Source organism: Abrus precatorius, unplaced genomic scaffold (assembly GCF_003935025.1).
Source record: "Abrus precatorius isolate BTA unplaced genomic scaffold, Abrus_2018 Scaffold8, whole genome shotgun sequence".
In the NCBI taxonomy this organism is placed as follows: domain Eukaryota; kingdom Viridiplantae; phylum Streptophyta; class Magnoliopsida; order Fabales; family Fabaceae; genus Abrus; species Abrus precatorius.
Genome location: NW_020874428.1, coordinates 18883305 through 18905833, shown reverse-complemented (window position 1 = coordinate 18905833; position 22529 = coordinate 18883305). Strand labels below are relative to the sequence as shown.

The window sequence follows — 22529 nt, the reverse complement described above, 5'->3', positions numbered from 1 at the left end:
CCGAACCACGCATAGAGGTTTGGTTCAAACCCAAGAACATGGTGAGCGTCAACAATGGAAAGGGTTAATTCATTGACCCCAAAGCAAAAAACAATAACATTCACAGGGGTGATGATACGAGTACCCACGGGGCCACAGAGTGTCCATTAACTTAACCTGAGGCTTAGGCTACTGTGGTTCATGATTGTGCACTTAATAGCTTGCGTGCACTCCTGCATCCTAAGCTCTCACGCACGGCCACGTATCAATGAATCAACCTTCCACAACACTCTCAATTCTTTTTATTATTATTAATTTTGTATTCATGAAATAAATTAATTATTATTTTGATCCACTTCAATCAAGGGTATATGTGTCAATGCATCCTCTATATAATTCAACTCCTCATCTCTCTTTCTGGTTACACACAGCTTCCTCTTTGACTGTACCCAACTCACGCTTGCTTTGTTCCCTCTTCTTCTCAACTGCTTCCATCTTCCTCTGCCTCTCCGCACTACCCTTGTAAGTTTTTGTTCCACTTCCTTCATTCTATTCCTTCTCATGAATCTTATGTTACTCTTCATGTGTTTGTGTTTTTGTTCTTTTTTTTGGTTTCCAAATTTGGTTCTTAGTCCGAGGATGATTTAGCATATGGTAAGATTGCTTAGTATTGGAGAGTTTCAATTTATGCATCTGAATCTCATTTCTTGGTCGAGATCTCGTGGGGGATTTTGTTTGCTTTAGAATATTATAAAATTAATTTTAATTTTTTTTGCTCATTTTTGCTTCCATTTTGGAGCTCGGTGCTCTTGAATTTTTGCGTATAGTTTTATTTTAAAATGTTACATAATTTGTATAATCTCTCTTTTTTTTTTCGTTTTCCTTAAATATAGTCTAGGTTGAATTGAATCCCGGCAATTAACATATGCTGAAGGCTTTGTTTTGCATAAATAGGAATCTTGAGAGAAAAGGAAATGAAAAAGTTTTTCTTTTTCTTCTTTTTGTATGGTTAAATCTTGAACTGAATTGAAAGTTGTTAATCGTTGCAATTTTTCAGATCTCTAACGAGTGAATTCTTTTGCAGGGTTATAAACGCATTTTTGGCTGAAGGAGCGATTATAGCTTCCTTTTATTGTGGACAAGGATACAACAGCATGCGGTGGTGGCTTAGTCTCTCTGTTGATGTATACCGCAAAGTGATTTCCCTGAACCTGTATTGCAAAGTGATTCTGTAACTCACATACCCTTTTGATAAAAAAACTTTTCAATCTTCTCACTCTCTTCTCTTCCTTGCTTAACATCAATGGGATCCAATTTCTTTGTTGTTGTTCCTTGTTACGTCCGTCAGATCAGCTGAAAAGAAAACAGATTTTCCACACATTTACAAGCGCTTCTCTTGAACTGGGTTTTAGTTGTTGTTAGTTAGCGTTTTTCTCTTTAAGGGTTAGTTAAGGTTAGTGGCTGGATTTTGTGTGTTGTTCACTGGCTTGGGAGGGTTCAGACTTAAGATTAGTTGCATCTGGGAACATTGTGGTTCTTCCATTTTGAAGGGTTGGAAAGTAGTTATGGTGTGCCAAGCAGCGAGCCAAACCAGATTTCGGGCATTGAAACACGAGAATGGAACTGCAGGGTGCTCCACCATTATAGTTAGAGTTATAGCATGCTTTCAACCTCTCAGAGAATGCCAGGTATATTAAAACAAGGGTTGAAGAAAGTAATAAGATTTTTTTTTCAATTTTTTTAATGTTTTTATTAATGATCTCTTAATTGTTCTCATAATTTTCTTTATGTTTGTTTTTGGGTGTGTTGTGCAGGCTGAATACTTTCGTCATTTGCTCAAACCTGTCACGTAATAGTTTTTTTAGCTTTGCTTGTTTTGGGTTTAGCCGGTCGTTTTTGTTGTTTTCCTTGTTGGTGAAAGAGTTACCAATAGTAAGAGATAGCACTTGTGTTCGAATCGTTTTTCTTCAGGTACATATTACATTGTTATTTTTTCATTCATTTATGTAAAGTTGCTAGTCTCTACTTTTCTTTGATGTGGGTTATTTGTTGATTTGCTTTATGTATGTTTTGAAAATCTTAGGTGATTGTTGTGGTTGAATGGGAGAAGATTGTGGAACCTGGATACCGAAGCTGCATTTCGATTGGCAATCACCCAATTTGAGTTCCTTTGGTGCTCCCCTTGATGTGGGGAAGCAAAATGGTGTTTGTGCAGCTATGAATCTGGGTGCCAACATGGTCACAAGAAATGAGACAATGCCAGCTTATGTATCCTCTCTGCAACCGCATTCACAGTTAGGACATTCTGGTGAATCTCATGGGTGGTTTTATTGCTTGCCTCGTTTTCGACAGGGATTTACTATGCCTGCCCCAAACTTAACGGCTGAGGCAAAACTCCCTGCTGGCCATGTGAAAGATTCTAGGGAGGAAATTGTGCCAAATAGGGAAATGGGTTTTCCTCAAAAGCAATTCCTGGTCATCGATCAAACTGGCGATCAGACAACTCTAGTTTATAGTTCAAGGTTTGGGAGTCCCGTTGAGTGCCTTGGTTCCTGGGATTCAAAACTGCATGGTTCTAACAATTTGGATACTTGGAATGAATTGCCTTCATTAGGAAGAGATGTGAATCATGTGGTTGAACTTGGAACAACTTTGGATGATAAAGTTGATGAAAATCAAGGAACTGATGACATTGAAAGCGAGATGCATGAAGACACAGAGGAAATCAATGCATTGCTTTACTCTGACAGTGATGGTTATTCTACTGAGGATGATGATGAAGTTACTAGCACAGGACATTCACCCAGTACAATGACAACTCATGATAACCAGGAAGAACCCAATAGGGGGATTGCAGAAGAAGTTGCTAGCTCCGCTGGAAAGGCAAAGAAGCGGAAGCTATTGGATGAGACTTATGACGATGACGTGCAGTTCATGGACACTGCTAGTTCCCTGAATGGGAACAAACCCTTTGAAGTGGGAGATGATGCAGAGTCAAGATGCTCTAGTGGTGGAAACTGTAGTCAAGGATCAGGTGAAATGGGTTCATTGTCATGCAACAAAAGAATGAGAAAGGAAAAGATTCAAGATGTTTTGAGCATTCTACAATGCATAGTCCCTGGTGGGAAGGACAAGGATCCTATTGAGCTTCTTGATGAAGCCATACGTTGCTTGAAATCATTGAAACTCAAGGTTAGAGAACTTGGACTCGATGCCTTATAAATTGGAGAATTCTTAGGCAGCATCACCCGTCGCTTATTTAGTACTTTATATTTAATGTTTTCGTCTGCAGAATAAACAAGGTACCTACCTATATTTGATGAAAAGTGGGATTGAGCAAGGGAAGTGGGAAATGGGAATCTCTAATCCCTTTGCTTTCATTATTGAGTGGGAACTGGTAGTTTTGATTTAATGTAATTTGTGTGTGAAGAAAGAGTGCAAGTGTTGAGCTTATTATGGCGCAATAAAGGAAAAAATGAATGATTAGTCCATGTCTTGGGGGTTAGAGAAAGTAGCACTAACGGTGGCATGGGATATGAGGTGTTTTTGAATGAGAAGACTGGTTGTTGGAAAAAGTGGCCAAAAACGAGAGTGCACGCCTCTTGGCTGTTATGGGGCCCAACCTCACTTCCTCTTTTTGTATCCTTGTCGTGTTCAATCCTTTGTGGGTTTGCCTTTTCTCTGATGTAAAAATTATCACTACCCAAGCACCTTCCCTTTTGTGTGAGATTGTGACAACTTGGGGGGGGGGGGCTCCTACAGTGTCACAATTTTCTACTTGAAGGACGGTACAGTAATGTAACTGGCTTGTGGGAAACACTGATTTTTGTGTTATTATTATGGGGCTTGTGCTGTGCTGTGCTTCGTAATTGGTGTATGGACTTGTTATTAGAAGGGAAGAAGGATGATATCTTGGTTGGATGTAATTCAATGTGGTTGGTGTTATTGTTGTCTTTTTGCCTGTGTAGTTACGTCGCATGCACGCATTTATTATATGAGAAAGTGATGTGCTTTTTAATTTTTATTTCCTCATTTTATTAATGTAATTATTATTATTTTGATGATGCTTATGTGGGTTAATATTTAAAAGTATGAAAGTTCTCTCTTGCTCCATGGATGGTGGGGTGAAGGGGGGACCACAGCGTTGAATTATTTAGGGTGGAAGATATACATATGATGTGTTTGAGAGAGAGAGAGAGAGAGAGAGAGAGACATGGGTTGGCACGGGTGAGGTTGTGGTGAGTAGTCAATAGTCATGGTAGGTATCAAACAAAAGAAAGAATCTCATACAGTGTTTTATTCAAGTCCATTGATTTTCTACAGTGCAAAACAAGCATGCCATTTCTTGGGCAGCTTTTTAGTTTCGGTTTTATTTCATTTCTTTTCTGGGTGGTCGACGGTCACTGAGAGTGGACTTTAAATCTTTTATTCATTTTTCCTTTGGTCAACAACTATCCTTTTTTTTTATTCAAAAATATCAACACCTAAAGTTTTGTTCACATTCACACACACAAACATATTATATATATAAAGTGTTGATATTAATCAATCGTTACTTATTGTTATATATAGGGACAAGGAAAATTGTTAAATGTTTTTTTAAGTTTAAGAGAAATTTTTGTTCTCGACTAAATCATTATTTTATTTTATATATTTATTTATTTATTTATTTTACTTAGTGAATATGTCAAAATACAGGTAAGAGATATTCGCATCCCCAGAAATTCTACCGACATTTTGTATTAAATAATCCGAAGTTTAAGAAAGTATAAATTTGTTTATTATTTTATTTTATTTCTAGTTTTTTTAAGGAAAATTTGTAAATTAGTATCTGGGTTTTGATACATGCAATTCAGTTTTGAATTTAAGAAATTATAAATTTATTTGATTATATTATTTTCAAGATTTTAAACACAGTATTTCTTTTCTTAATTTGTATTTAAGATTATTAAAAAAATATAAATTAACACTCAGGTCATGATTTTAATTCCTAAATGATGTGCAAATTTTCAAAAGTAAGGAACAGATGGTACACAAATTAAACTTGAAGGTGTTAATTTACATTTTTAAAGGTTTTCTTTTAAAATTGACATTATTTTGTGAATACTAAAAACTTCAAGGTAATTTTATGTCAACATTTCTCTCCTTTTTTTTTTTTAGCTAAATGTCATCCATTTAAAATTTATAACCCCGAAATTAATTCTTCAAATTTTTTTATTTTTAAATTTTACTCTTTTAATTAAAATTTTTCTGATTTTTTTCCTCATATCTCAACTTTAACTACGTTTTTTTCTCTCTCAAATCTCATTGATTTATATTCGTTTCATTTTTAAAAAACTTAGTATTTTTTTTTCCCTAAACCTAAGCTACTTATATTTTTAAATAGTTTATTTAAATCAAGTGTGAATGTTTATTTTATACTTTATTTTACTTAATGAAAACCTGTGCAATGCTGGGGATGTTTGCAAAGATATAACTAGATTCTAAAATATAACAAGAACAATTGCTTGCTTCAAAAGTTCCATTGCATGGATGGGTAGGTTATGTGTTCCTCATTTGGACCTCTAGCTTGAACTAGAAAGTATTAAAAATGCACACTTTTCCTTTCTTGGATAGAACAAGAAGTTAGTCCCATGAAAGATGTGGTTGGTCTGAACATTTATGACTATCTATCTCATAATTATAAGATGATGGCATCCTGCAAATTACACCTAACGTCTCCATTAGCAAGTTTAGTGCCCAAGGAATCGAATAAAACCCTAAGAAGATGATGAAAGGGAATATATATATAGAGACAAAAATCATTCACACATCATCACTTATCACATGCTCTATTCTGATTCTCCATCTCTATCACTTTCTTTAATTTGTTTACACTTTTAATTTGGTGACCACAAGTGGGAAATACGTGAAAGAAAGTATTCTCTGAACCCTCTTATGTACAAGTGTTGTTGTATTATCTAGTACCCTTCTTTTATAGAATAATTGTTTTGAAACTATACTGGCCTAGTTTCTACTTCCCAAGTCTTTCATTGACTTGCATTTCATCCCATATTATAGATTAAGATAATTAGTTTAGATCTTATTTGAGAAAAGTAGAAGTATTTGATAAATAAATTTCTTTTATCAACGTATAGATTTTTTTATAAGTTATTTGAAGTAGTGTTTAAATTTATAGCTTTTTTTTAATTACCCTGATCATTTTAACAAAAGTTTCCATTTATTATTTTTATTATATTATTTATTTGAGAATAACTTATCACTTAATTTTAAACTAATATTTAAACAAAAATGATTAGAGTTTAATTTTTAATATTTTTTTCAACTAGTGCCATAAGAATACTGGTTAGTAATATCCTTAAGTAAACATATATTTTCGTCCTAAAAAAATTATATATAAAAAAATCATAGAAGCATGTTTGTTTTATGTCATTTTCATTTATCAACAAATCTAATAGTTAATTTTACTAAATATTTCTACTACTAAAAATAAACTACTCTTGTCTCTAAAAGTAATCTCTTTAATCAATTTTGTTTCTCTTAAAATTATTAATCATTTTCACAATTTTAAAGTAAAATTATTATTTTTTTCTTTCAAGAACTATTGCTTGTGATTCAAATCTATCTGCATGGTCCCTAAGCAATCTTTTGTTTAACTTGGCCCATGATTTGATCCAGCCCAAATATGAGGGCTTATAATGATTTCCAAGGGCTAAATTTTATAACCCTTTAAAGGGCCCAATTCTGATTCCTTTACCAATTTTTTGTGCAGTGCAATTCCAAACTTAACGAAGATCGAAAGAAAAAGTTAAAGTACCCTTTCTAGGATGTTATAGTGTTTAATCAGGGCCCGATAGTGAAGCCCTTCATGGCTTCATGCTTGCATGCACAAATGCAAGAAACACGTCACTTCACATTTGGGGTGTGATTCAAATTTAGAACGCAAATGTGAGCAGAAGTGGAACAACAGAGTGGCCGTTTGAAGTAAACTATATGATTAAAATGTGTATATAAATTAATTTTAAAAATTTAACAATAAATTTTTATTAACTTGTGTTTTTTATGATTAAACTATACATCTTTATTAACATTTGTGTTTTTCTATTGAAAAAAAATGCAAGAATAACTATATCCTTAAACAAAAGCATTTTTAATTTTTTTTAAATGGAAGTGATTTCGAGAGTATTCTCAAATGAGATATTTTAAGAAATTTAATTTTTTTAATCATGTTAAATGATTCTTTTATATTATATATTATTTTTAATTTAATAAAATTTTAATTTTTTTATAATTTTATTTAATATAATTAAATATTTATTATTAATAATTACATTATTTAATTTTTTAAATTTATAAATTTTTCATTATATAATATTTATTTTAAATAATATATTTAATAATTACTCAATGTTATAAAAATAACTTACTCAATATTTGTTTTCCTTCCACCATGCTTGAAGCATTAAGTGGATAATTTTACAAGTTTTTCTCTTTCTTTTCTGTGTAATGAGGTTATAATGAATAACTAATTTTGTTTTACTTGAGATTGAATATAACTAACTCACTTTCATGTATATTTTGAAATACATTTGTTAATATTTTTTTATTAATATTAATGAGTTTTTTCTTATTCTTAATGCTTATTACATTTTGATTATGCAAAACTTGATTTATAACTTAAAGTTTGATTAGTAAATAATTTTTAGGTAAAGATTTAAAATGAACACCTAATGAAACATATTGTTAGGAACAAGACATTGTTTTATTAGTTATAATAAGCACAATACTTAATGGGAGAAATTTCAATAAATATGCAAGAGATTGATATTTGTAATAGTAACTTATAATCTTGTGCTAATAACAATATTTATATTGCTGAATTTACATTAGTAAGAGAGTGAATATTTATTTATATGTTTTGACAGATTTATAGAAAGAAAGTTAAGTGAAGTTTGATCTCAATGTTCCCTTTTATTGATGTTTATTTGTATGTTTTGACATAACTAGTAATAGTATGTTTGCTAAACTCCTAACAACAATTACCGGTCAACCATCATTGTTGTGAAACTATTACACTAATTCGATTACATTAATACTGTCAATCCTATTATCCTTGTTATTGATTATTTATTATTATTGTAATTATTATGGTTGTTATTGTTGGTTATAATTTTCATTATTTTCTCCTATTATTTTAATCACTTATATCATAACTATAATTGTTATCATGACTAATCAACCTTTGTTACTGTTAAACAAACCTAAATATATAATTAACGATTTGTATAATTTAAATTTAACGTTGATATTAAAAATTTAAATTATAAATTTTTTAATTAAAATTGTACAACGAAAAATTACTTTTAATTTTAAAACTAAAAATGTCCTAAAATTAATTATATGTCTATGAATTAAAAATAATTTTTATCCTATTTTTTAAATATTTTTTTCTGTATTAATTGCTATTCCTTTTTATTTATTTTGTAATTATAAAAAAAAACTTCAATTACAAAGTCTTTAGCACCATTTTTTACACTTATCACTAACTTATTGTATCCATATATGTGTCAAATGGCTTAGTGGTAACGTTTTTCTTTTATACAGAGTAACCAATGAAATATACACCTTTGCAAAATCAACTCAAAATCTAACATGGAAGAACAAGTATATGGTGTAGGGGTAGGATTGGCAATTGTGATTCAGAATATACAGAATTTTTTTTAATTATATAATATTGGGGTAAAGATTTACTTCGAATAAGTTTTAGATACTTACTTTATGTTGAATAACTTATTATAATGCGAATTTAATAAATTTTACGGTTTAATTATATGATATTATTTTAATAAATATGCATTTTAAATTTAAAATCATTTAATATCCATACGCAAGTTATCCTCCAGTTGATGTTTATTTGTGTTCTGAAAAATATAATATTCATTAAAATAAAATTGATTGACAATATAAATTAGTTTTTTAATATATAAATTTTGTAAATTTAATTTAGTTAATAATACAAAATTTAATTTTATAAAAGTTGTTAAATGAAATAATTATTTAAGATTTAACGTGTGAGTGATTTCTCACTCATTATAATTATACAAAATTATATATTGAACTTATAATTTTAACATTTTAAAAATTTACTTGTCATACTTTTAATTTTACACTCCAGTTTCATGTATATCAAGTAGATAATGATATTTTAAAATTGTTAAGCACTTCGTTTTCAATTCTTGATGCTCCCAACTTAATTTTTATTTCTTTTTTGTTCTTTTGAATTTTCTAAGAGTATATCTGTTTGTATTTTTAAAAAAAGTTTTAAAAACTAAAATTAACATGTTTTTTTAATTTTTAAAAGAATATTTTTTTTAAATACAAACAAATATACCATAAATCTCTTTTTTTTTTTCAACTCTTCTTCTTTATGTTTTTTCTTCCTGATTTATTTCCTTTTCTTTCTATACTACAAAAATCTCTCCATGAGAATATCAACCTCTTATATACAATTCAATATTTTTCTCATTTTTTTATACCTCTTCATCTTTGAATAAATTCAAATAAATTAAAATGATTTTTACCTAACCATCGATACTTAACTTCAAATATGATACTTTATCACCTTTTTTCTATTACTTTCATTCCCATCTCCTTTTTAAATTATATCTTGAATAAAATATATTTTAACTCTTGTGAATATAATTAAATTTATTTTTAATTTTTTTATTAGTTTTGGTTATTATTATGTCATTACAAAGTGAAAGTAAAAGTTATTTTAAAAAATTTATGAATACCAAAGTCAACTTTTTCCAAAAAAAAGACATAAAATTAAATGAATTATATTTATTAATATTAAAAATCTATTTAAAATTTTTATTTTATTATTATATTACTCTACAATACTATAATTATTTGACAGATTTGGGTATTAAAAAATAGTTAAGAGTAAAATTTTATTTTCAAATATAGTGCAAAACTATAATCCCAGTTTATAATATATAATTTTGAAAAAAGATATATATCCTCTTCAATTGTGGCAAGAACTTGACGTCTAATTTTAATTTTATTTAAATAAAAATTAAGAAAATGATAGAAAATTTTTATACAAGGTACGTATTTTTTTACTCTCAATCTCTTTTATGTTTAACATTATCTTCCTAACATTTATATCTAATTTTTTTCTTCTTCCCAAACTCAACTTTTCTCTTTCTCTCCCAACTCTCATCGCATATCTAACTTTTCTCTTTCTCTTCTTGCCTTGACTCCTGCCTCATATCCAACTCCTTCACTTCTCTCCTCCCACTACTACATTTATACCACATTTTCTCTTCATCTCTAGCTATCTCTAACCTTCTTTTCTTCTCACATTTAGCCTCCATCTCTTTCATCTGACTAGAAACAAACAAAATTTGTTTAAATAAACTAATTTATTTAAGTGAATTTTGTATAATTTTTTTATTTTTTTTCTATTTAAATAAAAATAGAATTTGACGTATAGCTCCTACCACAACAGGAGATGATCTGATCTCCAGTGAGAAGCAAAAAAATCCATATTTACTTCTAATTAATATTTTCAAATAAGTTTGTCTCTGTTTTATATCACTTAGTATTTATTTGATTTGTCAATAAAAAAATTAATTTTCATTTTTTATTATATAAAACATCTATTGTAGTAAGAAATTAAAATTAATATTAATTTTAATAATTAAAATCCTTAATTGCTTTATGTAATTGTGTTTTTTGAATGGTCATTATATTAGTCATAGCAAGTCACGCAACCATTAAGCAAAACGTGGGGTTGAGAGTAAACGACCCAATGACTTGGACTAGTGGCGGTCTAGAAGAATTGATGGTACATTACAACATCATATCATATCTTTCTTTATGTGTCGGCCGAAAGTAGCTTCTAATAATCTTCCATGTCAAAAATTTTTAATGATAGGGAGCATTGTCCCTGTATTTTCCTATAACCATTTTCAGAATCCTTTGGTGTTTACCTACTACAGTTGCACTATATAAGAAAACTAATAAAAGCCATAAAATGAGGCACAAGACTGGTTTGTGTTCGAGTCTTATAATATACCCCTTTTTGTTACGCTTATATGAAGCTGTGATTGTTTTTTTTTTTTTTTTCAGTTTTAAATAAATAAAATAAACTAAAGTTTCACAAAAGGAAAAATGAATGAAAAAGTGAAGAAATGAATAAGACTTGTACGGTATGTTAATATGATTGGGAGAAGCAAAAGCTTGTCGCCAAGTTGTGAGGAATCGTTGGATGCAATTATAGGCGCATATAGTGGTGGGGGTCTTAACAATTGCCTAGACTTGCTTCTGTGGTGGTGCCCATGTTGGTTTGAGAATAGCAACCTTAATGTAGCACGTGCCCTTCCTTTCTATGGTTAATGTTTACATTACACTTTACTTTATTAACTTTATCTTATGTAGTTCTTTCTCCTCTTTCATAAGAACTTCATATATTTTTGTGAGTTTAATCATTGCATTATATTAAAATTTCACGGTTGAATGTGGTTGTTAGCATAGTACACTTTAGGAAAAAAAATTATAACCTTAAAAATAATTTGTGGTTAAGATCTAACTGCACATAAAGGCACAAACATAAAGAATAAATAAAATGCTATTGAGTACCAAACTTTTGTTACGAATTTTGATAAATTTAAAATTGAACAATGCAATTGTTTGCAGAATCATTCACAGAGACCGCAGACAAATTACAATTTTCATTGCAATCATTTAGTTAATTTTTCTAATAAAATTTTTATACCAATCATTATTTTATAAAAAGTAATGTAGTATTCTTTGAGACTTCGCTGAAATATGTCCATCTTTGGAGCCAGAAAGAGAAATATAAGAAGAAAAGATAGAAAAAGAAAATACTAAACTTGATGAGTTATACAATATATAACTAAGAAAGGTATAAAAAGAAAATAAACAATAAGATTGACCAAAAGTGATAGAAAGAGTGTAAATTTTTTTTGAGAGTTAATTTTTTTGAAGAAAGAAAAATTTATATAATATTGACTATATTTGAGAATTTTTAAACAAGAGAGAAAAGTTTTATAAAATATCCTAATTTTATATTTGTTTTGTATTAAGCCTCCTTTGTCTCCTTATAAATTCTCAAACAAGACTTAAGAAAAGATTGTGTAAAAAAGAATAAATATTATTTGCTTTTAATTTAACAAAAAAGTGATAATTTTAGCTGTTGTTACCGAGCCTATGGACCGTCCAAATATCAACTAATTTGTTGTAGTGATCCCACCGGAACCAACTAATTAGTCATATCCGACAGAAGCATAAACATATGTATATAGCCCTTAACTAATAACTAGATTGCCCGCGGATGGTGGTTGTGAAAAAATCAATCTATAGAAGCCACGTTGCAACTTGCATGTCACATGTAGAAGAATCTGTTTATCCAACTGCCATCTATTTGGTGAGATATATATTACAACCTTTGACTTCATTCACAATAGTTACTAACAATTTCTGTGTTTTCGTTCTCTCCTTTTGGTAGCTCTAGTAGTATTTAGAGGTGGGTATGTGTGGACTATCCCATCCACTCCACTCTGATTAGTTAATGTCTGCCCTTAAGGATGTTCAAGATAAGAAAGATTACAGTATATATTATATATCTTATTTTGCATTTTGTATCGCAATAACTAAATAGATAATAATATAAAATATATACAAATAATAATAATTTACTCTTATAAAAGGTGGTGTTGGGACGTGGTGTTAGTATGAAAAATAATTATTATAATAACATTAATACCAATAATAATGGTAACAGTGATAACGATAATAGAGGTAATAATAATAGATGATGATAGAAATTATAGACAAAGTAAAATAAAAACAATAATCGTACAATGTTAAAATAGAAATGAATGGATTATTGATCTTATTCTATTTTATAACTTGGGTCTTCTATTGTTTATCTTTCTTATCTTAACTATTAAATCAACTCTTAGTATATAAAAAAACTAATATACTGAGTACACAAGACTTTAACGGGTGCTTTTTCACACCTCTATTTTTAAACTCTTTTCATACGCCTCTTTATTTCTCCCTTCTTCGTGTAACATCACTCATTATATTGATCTTTTCTTTGTAGCCTCTTAGGGCCTTTGCCGTGCAATTTTTCCCTTAGGAACTAGGTTTCTTAAGAATTGTAATTTTAAAATATGTTTGATATACTGAAAAAATTTAAATATTAAAAATAATTTTTTTGTAGAAATATTATATTTTTACCTCTTTCATAGAAATATTTTATTAAAATGTATAGCTAAAAATATTTCTAAAAATACTATTTTTTAGAAATAATTTTAAAAATATTTATATCAAATATAGAAATGCAAGATTTCTAATTTAAGATTTATAAATATTTTAAAAGGATTCTTCTTTCAAATACTTGCCTAAAGTAATTATATATTAAAAGGAAGAAAGAAATGTGAAGAGAAAAAATTAGAGAAAAATATAGGAATGTAATCATAGCGCTAATCAAATTATTGACGCTGAGAGAGGGAAGGAAATTATAGTTCTCTGAATGTGGAACCGCTAAGTGTGGTAGCAGATAAGGTTCCTCTTAATTCATAACATAAGCTTAGCCTTTTCTGGCCTAACCAATGTTCCATTTTGGCATTAAAAGTGGTCGTCTTCCATTCCCTCACGAGTCTATGACTAGGCCAGGAGAGGCTATAAGGCCATGACCATGACCCCTCTTTCGAATATCATATTCATGGGGTTCAACTGGCCCAACACATAAATCAATCAATTTCAATTTTTTATTTTTATTTTCATTTTTCTAAAGCCTAGCTAGCTTGAAGAGAATGTCCCTATCTGCCTCGCCATTCCCTTAACATCCCCCATTATTAATTAATTTCCCTTTCCTATGGCAACACGAAATTGCTTCATTTCTATATAAAACAAGCTTCATAAACACGGTGACACGGAAACTCAAAGTCCTTTTGTTTTATTTATATGGACTTGGTTTTGTCATTTGTGGGTCTCTTCACCTTTTCTTGTGTGGCCATAGGCCTATAGTTATTCATCAACTCTCTCTCTCTCCCTCTCCCCTCACCCTCACCCTCACCCTCATCCTCTCTGTGTCTCAATGAGAAACAGATACAGCAAAACATGACAACCAAAGTAACTGGCTCTACAGCACAGCCCTACACTGAGTGTTGCATGTGTGGGGATCTTGGCTTCTCTGACCAGCTTTTTCAGTGCAAAGTCTGTCAATTCAGATCTCAGCATAGGTATATATATTTATGCATATATTTATAAAAAAAATTAATCTTTTTTATATTTATGGTGTTGGGTTTGATTCTAAATTGTTTCCTTTAATTCAATAACCTCAAATTTGGCAGATACTGCAGCAATCTCTACCCAAAACCAGACTCTCTTGGAACCTGCAATTGGTGTTTGAGCCAGAGAGAGGACACCAAAGAGAAATCACCCAATTCTTCAAATTCCTCATCATCTTATAAAAACAACGAAGATGAGATCAAGAACAAGAAATTCAGAAACAATAACAGTGGTCAAAACATTGGAGGCAACAAGAAGGGATCAAAAGGGAGTGCTCTTCATCTCCAACTTCAGAAACCCATTAAGAAACCAAAGTCACCAGAGTCGTCAAGATCACCATCAGCATCCACATCCCCATCAAAATCTCCATCGGTTTTGGTCTCAACCCGCAAGAGGATAGTCACAAACGGTGCTTTGGAAGAGAGGTTGAGAAGAACCAGGTCAGAAGACATCACAAACACAAGTGGTGCCACTAAACAGGTCTTCAGGAACAAGGTGAGAAGGTACAAGCTTTTGGATGAAGTTTCAAGTTAAAGCAAAATAGAAAGAAGAGAGAGTTGTGTAAGAGATAATCAATGATCAATCAATACACGGAAGAAAAAAGGTCACGGTTTTTGTTTTCTTTAGCGTCTTTTACTCTTCAAAGTTTTGTCCCAAATACATGTACAGAACAATGGTGCATTAATGAATGAGCAAAAAATGTTTTGAACTCATTAACTTGGCAGTTGCAATTCCCTTTTCCTTTGTCTCCCCCATCTTAATTTTCGAGGAAATTTAGGATTCAATTTGTCAGTTGAATACTCAATGTGGATGGAGGAAGAGTGCTCTAACAGCATAATTAATCATACGTGTCATATAATGTACTAAGAGTGAGAGATAATGGCGAATAGTTTTGATCCCCGTCGTAACAAAAAACCATACCCTCTTCTGTTTTCCTGTAACATGTATTATCAGTTCCTAATTTATACTCAGTGACTGTTTGATATCTGTAATCTCTTTTCATCTTTCTCTTTCAATTATATCAAAACACCCATCACTGTTATCATTCTTTTTCTCTTTTTATCTTTCTGAGTATTCTCGTTGGGGTGGCTACCGGACATTTCAAATAGAAAATACTAATTAATGTCCTTAAGAAACAAAAATGCATTTATTTCTGTAATTTTAATACATTTGAATATAATTCTTAATACAAATTTATTATATGTGGATTCCTTAATTAATGTATTAAAAATATTGGTTAATATGACTTTTTTAATATAATAGCAAATAGCATCTTCTCTGTTAAATAACTTGAAGGGAAAATTAGAGAAGCAAAGCAAGCTTAGCATTTACTATTATTATTAGAGAAGTAAATATTGGGTCAAATTTTTATGTGAATGAGGTTAAGGTCATTGCAGGAGATACAGAGAGTCCTAAGCCTTAACTCATAAGTGAGTCATGATAGCCACGCGTCTTGCATGCCAAAAAGTCCACAGGAGAGCGTATTCGAAAGTTAGCTAGAAATTTCTAGGCAACAACAGCACACGTTTTGAAGTGGGGCTTTGGTCCTTAACAAAGAATCAATGAACATACAGTACCAGACAAAGCTTGACAATGGGGGTCAGCTGCAAATTTTGTGAAGGTTTGCACCAATCGCTGCAAGATACTTAAAATCCTCGATAGTGGACACTAATTTCCTTTCCCACAAGAATATTTTTATGCCTTTTGAATATAGAAGGCAAAATGCAATAGATTCCTAGGAAATTATGGAAACGATGGTTTGATCTGATGCCTAATTAAGAAGAAAATGATTCATTAGAATAAGTTGACTTGTAAAGTGCGTTGTGGAAACTTGATGCCATACCATACAACCCAATCACTTTTTTCTTAATACTATAAAAATCCTCCTTTCCCGGGGATGTAAGTGATCTATGTATTATTTACGCCTTCCTTTGCGTAATTTTTTCATTCTTTTTAATGTAGACTCGATTGACTAATAAATATTTGTACTAAACAGGTCGTGATATAAACTTTAACGTGCAACTTGGAGTATTTAAAAAGGTTTGCAAAACACACTTATTCATTAACACAACTTAAAATGGAATTAAAGGGGCCCTAATTGGGGGGAGTAGTGCATGTAGCATTATTCTCTGGCGCTGCTCAAGGAAGAATTTTATATAATGAGAATGTTAGAAAGGCAAAAGGCATACTTAATTGGATTGTACTGCATAAAACTATTAAGGTGGTTTTCAATTTGAGGATTAAGTTTGCGCTTGTAAAAAACTAATTTACACAACTCAAAGAAATATCAATTATTATTTTTCCTCTCTTTTTTCCTTTCATTTATTTGAGCAAAAACCAATGGTGCGTTATTTAAAAAAAAACTTAAAAATAATCTAAACTAAAGTTAGCCTTAAAATTAGACTTTTGCTCGATGAAATACAATTTTTATAATTCTATTATGTTATGTCTACTATTCACTGTTGTTAAAAAAGACTTTTGTTCGATGGATTGATTAGGTAATCTGTTGAAGTACATTGTTAGATCGATTACGCATAAAATCAGTTCACTAAACCACAATTAAAATCAGTTATAATCTTCTGCTATATATGATTTAATTGGTTCACCCTATTTATAGGTTGAATTAGTAAGCCAAAAACCCAAGCAAATTGATGATTGGACTGAGTTTAATATCATTAATGCGATCACACTAAACTTTTTTGGTCTAGACAATTACGCTAAACTATATAGTATAAAATGTGATTAACTTCTTTAGGCAAGATTTTGTTATTATCAAAATGATAATAGAATATTTAAAAATAAATTAAGGAATAAAGCAGTCACATTACTGCGTACTATTATAAGAGTTTAAATATAATGAAGTATGATATTCTCTATAAGAAAATATTACGTTATGGAAAAATTAATAATGTAAGATTAAAGGCTAGGTAATAAGTATATTAATTTTAATAATATTTAATTGATAAAAGCTAAAGATATAATTTATAAATAAAATAATATTAAAATAATAAAATATAATTTTAAAAAATTACTTAAAATTAAAGTGCTAAAATATATTCACAAATATAATTTTAAGAATGAAAACTATTATATAAATATATTTATATAATAGTTTTCATTCTTAACGGTGCATATCTATATCTATTGTATGTATTTTTCACACATGGCAACATGCATATTAATTACTATTTTGAGCTTTAATTCGTTTTATATTTTAAGCAACATTAGACATAAAAAAATTACACAAATAATTTTGAAGACTAAAAGTTCAAATGTCTATACTTTATTTTAATTTGTACTGTTTAACAATGCATGGATTATTATCTAATTCATATTACTTACAGCTAAAAATTGTGTAGACATTTTTTTATCATCACTGTGTTTAGGTATTCTTTATACAATATATTTCGTTGAATGATCATAAATTGAATGTATTGATTATTTCGAATATTGTCTGATGCAACATATTCAATCATAATTCCGTTGTAAATTTAATCACTCGACTAATTAAACTGTAATAAAAAATTTAAACCGGTTAACTTTTTATCCGATTTTACATAATTTATCTGTGTATAATGGCACTTTATGATATAACAAGAGGTATATGCTTGTGATAACGGGATTTGGACAAAATGATCCCATCCCACATTCTCAACTCTCAAAAGTCATAAGAAAATTTTCATGCTTCTCAGGAGTCGTGTCTTTCTAGTTAATGCAATTTCAATGTATATGTTCCCATCATAATTAAAATAAAAACTCCCATGGTCCCCAAGAATCAAATGGAGAAAAAAGAAAAGAAAAGAAAAACAATACAAGACAAAACTTACATTATAAAGCTTTAGGGTCTACGAGAATTTTCAAAACCAATCCTTGCATATTTAATCATCACTTGAAACCATCTATTGATATTGTCACTTTATTTTCCATATTTTTTAATAACATCTAATGACTACATTATTTTTTTTATATTTCCTTTTATTTGTCACCTTTTTCAAAAACGAAAATATTGTTCTTAGTTATTTGTTATTTTAAAAATTCAAGACAACATTAACCATCTTTTATCAATTATACCTTTTAACTTAAAACAAAAGAATAATTAATAAAAGAAATAAAAATATAATCTAAAAATTAGATGACGATTTTAATAATAAAAATGATAATACTAAATTTAGTTCTTAATTTCAATATAAAACCTTAGAAAGGCATGTGAAAAAGTAAGAAAGAGAATAACATCTATGACAGATTCAGGTAATGATTTGATTGCTTCTAATGTTATTATGATATCGCTGGCCATGAAAAACCATAAGAAAATTTTAATTTCTAAATTTGAGATTGTGCATCTTTCAATTTGTCTACATACGGTGGAAGGAAGGTTCTCGATTGGGTGTGGAAATGCCATGCAAACGGACAAGACATAATTATGAACGGAACATGAACTTGAAGAAGAGGGTAATTGATTCGTAAGATTGTTTGTCAATGAGCTGTTTTTGAGATACGTCTTTGTATAAGTGAGCTGTTAAATGAAGACACAGACAATGCGTAAGCATATTTCCGTACGCAATTATAAATAAAACCAAAGGGATATTACTTCTGCTTACAAGTAATCGTCCACGTAAAGAGACCAGAATGATAAAAACTTTGGTAGGGACAAAAATAATTCCATAAAGAGCAAGAAAAAATATATATATGAAGGATTAAGATTGAATATATGTTGGGTTTGTTAGTAGTCTTTAGTTTTTTTATCACTTGAATACAAATTTTTAAACAAAAATATTTTAAGATTGTCATTATTAAATGGTAGTGCTTTTAATAATCATTTTCTTAATTATGTTAAGTAATTTTTATATTATACATTTATTTAGATTTTGAAATTTTTATAATTTTATTTAATATAATAAAAGATTAATTATTAATATTTACTCTTTTAAATTTATAAAATTGAAAATTAATTTTATAATATTTTTTATTATTTATATTCAAAAAAACTATTTAATTTAATAATACTCGTGTTGTAATGCACAAAAACAATTACTAGTTTATTAAAAAAAAGGTTTGATTTGCCATGTTAGTTGTAATTTTTTTAGTTTTTAAATATATATTTTAAATCTAAATATCCTTTAGTTAAACTGGAATTAGATTAGTTTTTAACTTCATTTTAAAAAAATTAATTCAACTTTTAAAATTAAAAAAATTAATTTACTTTGTAGTTTTTAGTTGTAAAAACATGTTTAGTTTTTTTTTTTTTTTGTTACTCACAAAAAACTTAAGTCCTTGTTATTTTTGCTGCTATCACTAATAATTAAGGTACTGACAATTAGGGTTGTTATGAACCTGGATTTATTAAATCAACCTACATTAGTTGTTACCATTATTCAATGAGTTGAGTCACTTATGAACCTATTTTGAGTTTGATGTGTTAAATTTTGACTAAGCTAAGCTTGTTTATTTGATTAAATAAATTAGCTTAAACTTAAAGTTAGTTTCAATTGTGTGAAATACAGTTTCACCGGTTATTGAAAGTGGCTAAATATCTCATTATTATTTATTAGTTCTTATATTATATTTTACATAAAAGAACATGCTTCTTTCACTGTCCACAAACTAGTAATTCACAAAACCATCACCCTACATCCATTAAACAAGCTTAGCAATTAGATGACACACACATGGACAAAAATTGTGTGAAATCGATTCAAATGCAAAATTTTAATTTTTTATTATTTTTCTAATTTTTATTTAAATAAAAATAGAACTACACGTCTAATTTACATTTGAATGCAGAGAATTCAGATCCGTTACCATGACCCACTGTTTCGCGCGCTTGAAATATTTGCCTGACCCACACGTTGTGACACCGCCCACCATAAACAACATTACCCACACGTGTCCCACCGTTTCCGCCGTTGGATTCTGTTTCAGAAAAAATTCCTTGCATTTACAAAATACAGCAAAATTTCATATTTAATGGGACTAGTTTGCAATTTATACAGATATTATGAACAAAACTTTCAATTGGTGAATCACGGTCGTTTATTGTAGTATACATATATCAACGGTATGCATTCCGATTGCTTTCTGTACTCAGATTTTGCCATTTTTTTTTACTTTATATACTTTCAGGTTTTATTGGTTTGTCAAATAAAAGTATAAAAAAAATTATAATTAATTAATTAGAGGGGTATATAAATATTCAGTAGGTGACGATATGGATATCAAAATTACTACTAACACAAATATGAGTATAGTGGATACATAAACGTACACAAATTTTTTGAAATTTGGATCTAAAATAAATAACAGATACTTCATTTAAATTTTACCTATTGTCATTTTTTCTACTGACAAGGGGCATATTCTCGCGTTGATGGAGACGAGAATGTGGAGCAAAATGATGAGCGTTGCGATGACGAAATATATATAAAGATGGCCAACTTGTTATTTTTCTGTGTTGGTAAAGGGTAAGAAAATATTATTTCTTTTTGTTAACTATTTTATTTTAATTTAAATTTTTAACTAAATGACTTGATATTATTTAAATAAAATCTCAAAATTAAGTTTTTTATATAAAAAAAATCTTTAGTAATAAATTTATTTACTATATCTAAATACATGACTCAATTCGAATCTAAATTAATTCATAAAAAAAAAAAATTTTGACCAAATAAAAGAATTTTTAGTTCATTACACATGCAATTAAATTATAACCACGGGATGCATGAGTCTTGTGCCACCATTTTCCCCACTGTTCATGACTAGTTGCTTAATATAACTTGTTTTTAAAAAGAATGCTCAATATATTAATTTAATTTAATTTAAGATATCATATATATATATATATATATATATATATATATATATATACTTTATTTTACTTTTCATAATCACGTAACGTATGATAGTGCTTGTTCATAGTTTTAAGTTGAGAAAAATAAATTTTAAGTTATTAATTAAATTGAAATGAAAAATAAAAAATATTTCTTCTATTTCAATTTATAAATCTGTTTAGTCACATAAAAGTGACACATTTTCTGAAGAGAAAAAAGTTAAAATATAAAAAATTAAATAATATTAAAAATATATTATTTTTCTGCAAATAAAATAATTATAAATTGAAATATATAAGAAAATATAACATCTTTTAAATTGTGATAAATATACTATAACGTATGTTTTTAATTATAAAATATAAAAATTAACTTTTCAACTGTAAGCCTTAAAAGGTAAAGGAAGAAATAATACTAGAGGAAATATTATTTATTGACCTGATCTTTCATCTAGTAAATGTTTACTTATTTATTTTTATCAACAATTCATATTTTCATTACTTTTATTTAAATTAATTATTTTATAGGTTCATCTACCCATAAGACTATGGTATGCCAAAATTGTATGTGAATTTTGAAGTGAGGTCAAACCTATCTCAATTAATCTCAAATGTCACTTTAATTATTTTATATTTGTAATAGCATTTTACTCTGTGGCTTAAAACATAGGTGGAGGCTAACAGAATTAAAAGAAAAAGGAACACATCTAAGACACGGGTAATTTCAGATCCAACTTTGAAACATACTGTTGAGAATTCAATAAATGGTTAACGATAAAATAGGAAAGAAAAAAAATACAACAATTAGATAATTGCGCGCACACACACACACCAGTATAAGTTTAAACACTCTTATACTCGATCTGAACTTTTCATTTAACTTACATCTAATAGGTTATAATTTATTACTGCACTGACCGTTAGATGTAAGTTAAATGAACTGCTCAAATTGAGTGTAAGAGTTTTAAAATTTATACCCATATGAAAAGATCTTGTCCATATATATATATAAGGTAGAAGATGCTAAATGTTAGACAAAATCAACTACAACAAAGATGATTATTAAAATAAAAATTTTAATTATTGAACAAAGATAATTTAAGGCAGGGGGGATTTTGCTTCAACCCTGTACCTTTCTTTGACTATGATACCCATAAATAAAAAATAGAGCCAAGTTACAAGTATCAACAATAACTCTAAATGATTAAGACATTCGAAAGAGAAAGATGAAACTTTATATCACGATTAATGGTTGTTGAGGGAGAATATATGAAGGGTAAGGGATGATGAAGAGGTGTGGATCTTTGGGAAAGGGGTAACAACAGAAAAGAACAAGAGAAAAGAGTTAGTATGCTTCATAAGTTTTATGGACTCAACCATATTGTATCAATCTAAAAAC

The 22529-nt window shown here is 29.0% G+C and overlaps 2 protein-coding genes across 4 annotated transcripts; both read left to right on the top strand.

The window, feature by feature from the left end:
* Nucleotides 1-397: 397 nt before the first annotated feature.
* LOC113846036 (transcription factor bHLH143-like) lies at nucleotides 398-4279 on the top strand. Of its 3 annotated transcripts, none has more exons than XM_027473846.1 (5): nucleotides 398-501; nucleotides 1064-1667; nucleotides 1794-1950; nucleotides 2063-3171; nucleotides 3272-4279. In XM_027473846.1, the coding sequence occupies exons 4-5, from the start codon at nucleotides 2080-2082 to the stop codon at nucleotides 3389-3391; spliced, it is 1212 nt and encodes a 403-aa protein (XP_027329647.1). In that variant the 5' UTR covers nucleotides 398-501; nucleotides 1064-1667; nucleotides 1794-1950; nucleotides 2063-2079; the 3' UTR covers nucleotides 3392-4279. The 3 variants fall into 3 exon arrangements, with proteins under 3 accessions (XP_027329647.1, XP_027329649.1, XP_027329648.1); XM_027473848.1 differs by having other exon boundaries at nucleotides 1064-1210; nucleotides 1328-1667; nucleotides 2063-4042; XM_027473847.1 differs by having other exon boundaries at nucleotides 408-633; nucleotides 2063-4042.
* Nucleotides 4280-13948: 9669 nt separating this feature from the next.
* LOC113847705 lies at nucleotides 13949-16326 on the top strand. The gene is made up of 2 exons (XM_027476948.1): nucleotides 13949-14258; nucleotides 14370-16326. The coding sequence occupies exons 1-2, from the start codon at nucleotides 14137-14139 to the stop codon at nucleotides 14839-14841; spliced, it is 594 nt and encodes a 197-aa protein (XP_027332749.1). The 5' UTR covers nucleotides 13949-14136; the 3' UTR covers nucleotides 14842-16326.
* The last annotated feature ends 6203 nt before the right edge of the window (nucleotides 16327-22529 follow it).

Coding starts and splice junctions, on each gene's coding strand:
- LOC113846036 (XM_027473846.1), top strand. CDS start 2,080: ATGGGAGAAGATTGTGGAACCTGGATACCGAAGCTGCATTTCGATTGG. Junction 3,172..3,271: donor TGAAATCATTGAAACTCAAG/GTTAGAGAACTT, acceptor TTTCGTCTGCAG/AATAAACAAGGTACCTACCT.
- LOC113847705 (XM_027476948.1), top strand. CDS start 14,137: ATGACAACCAAAGTAACTGGCTCTACAGCACAGCCCTACACTGAGTGT. Junction 14,259..14,369: donor CAATTCAGATCTCAGCATAG/GTATATATATTT, acceptor CAAATTTGGCAG/ATACTGCAGCAATCTCTACC.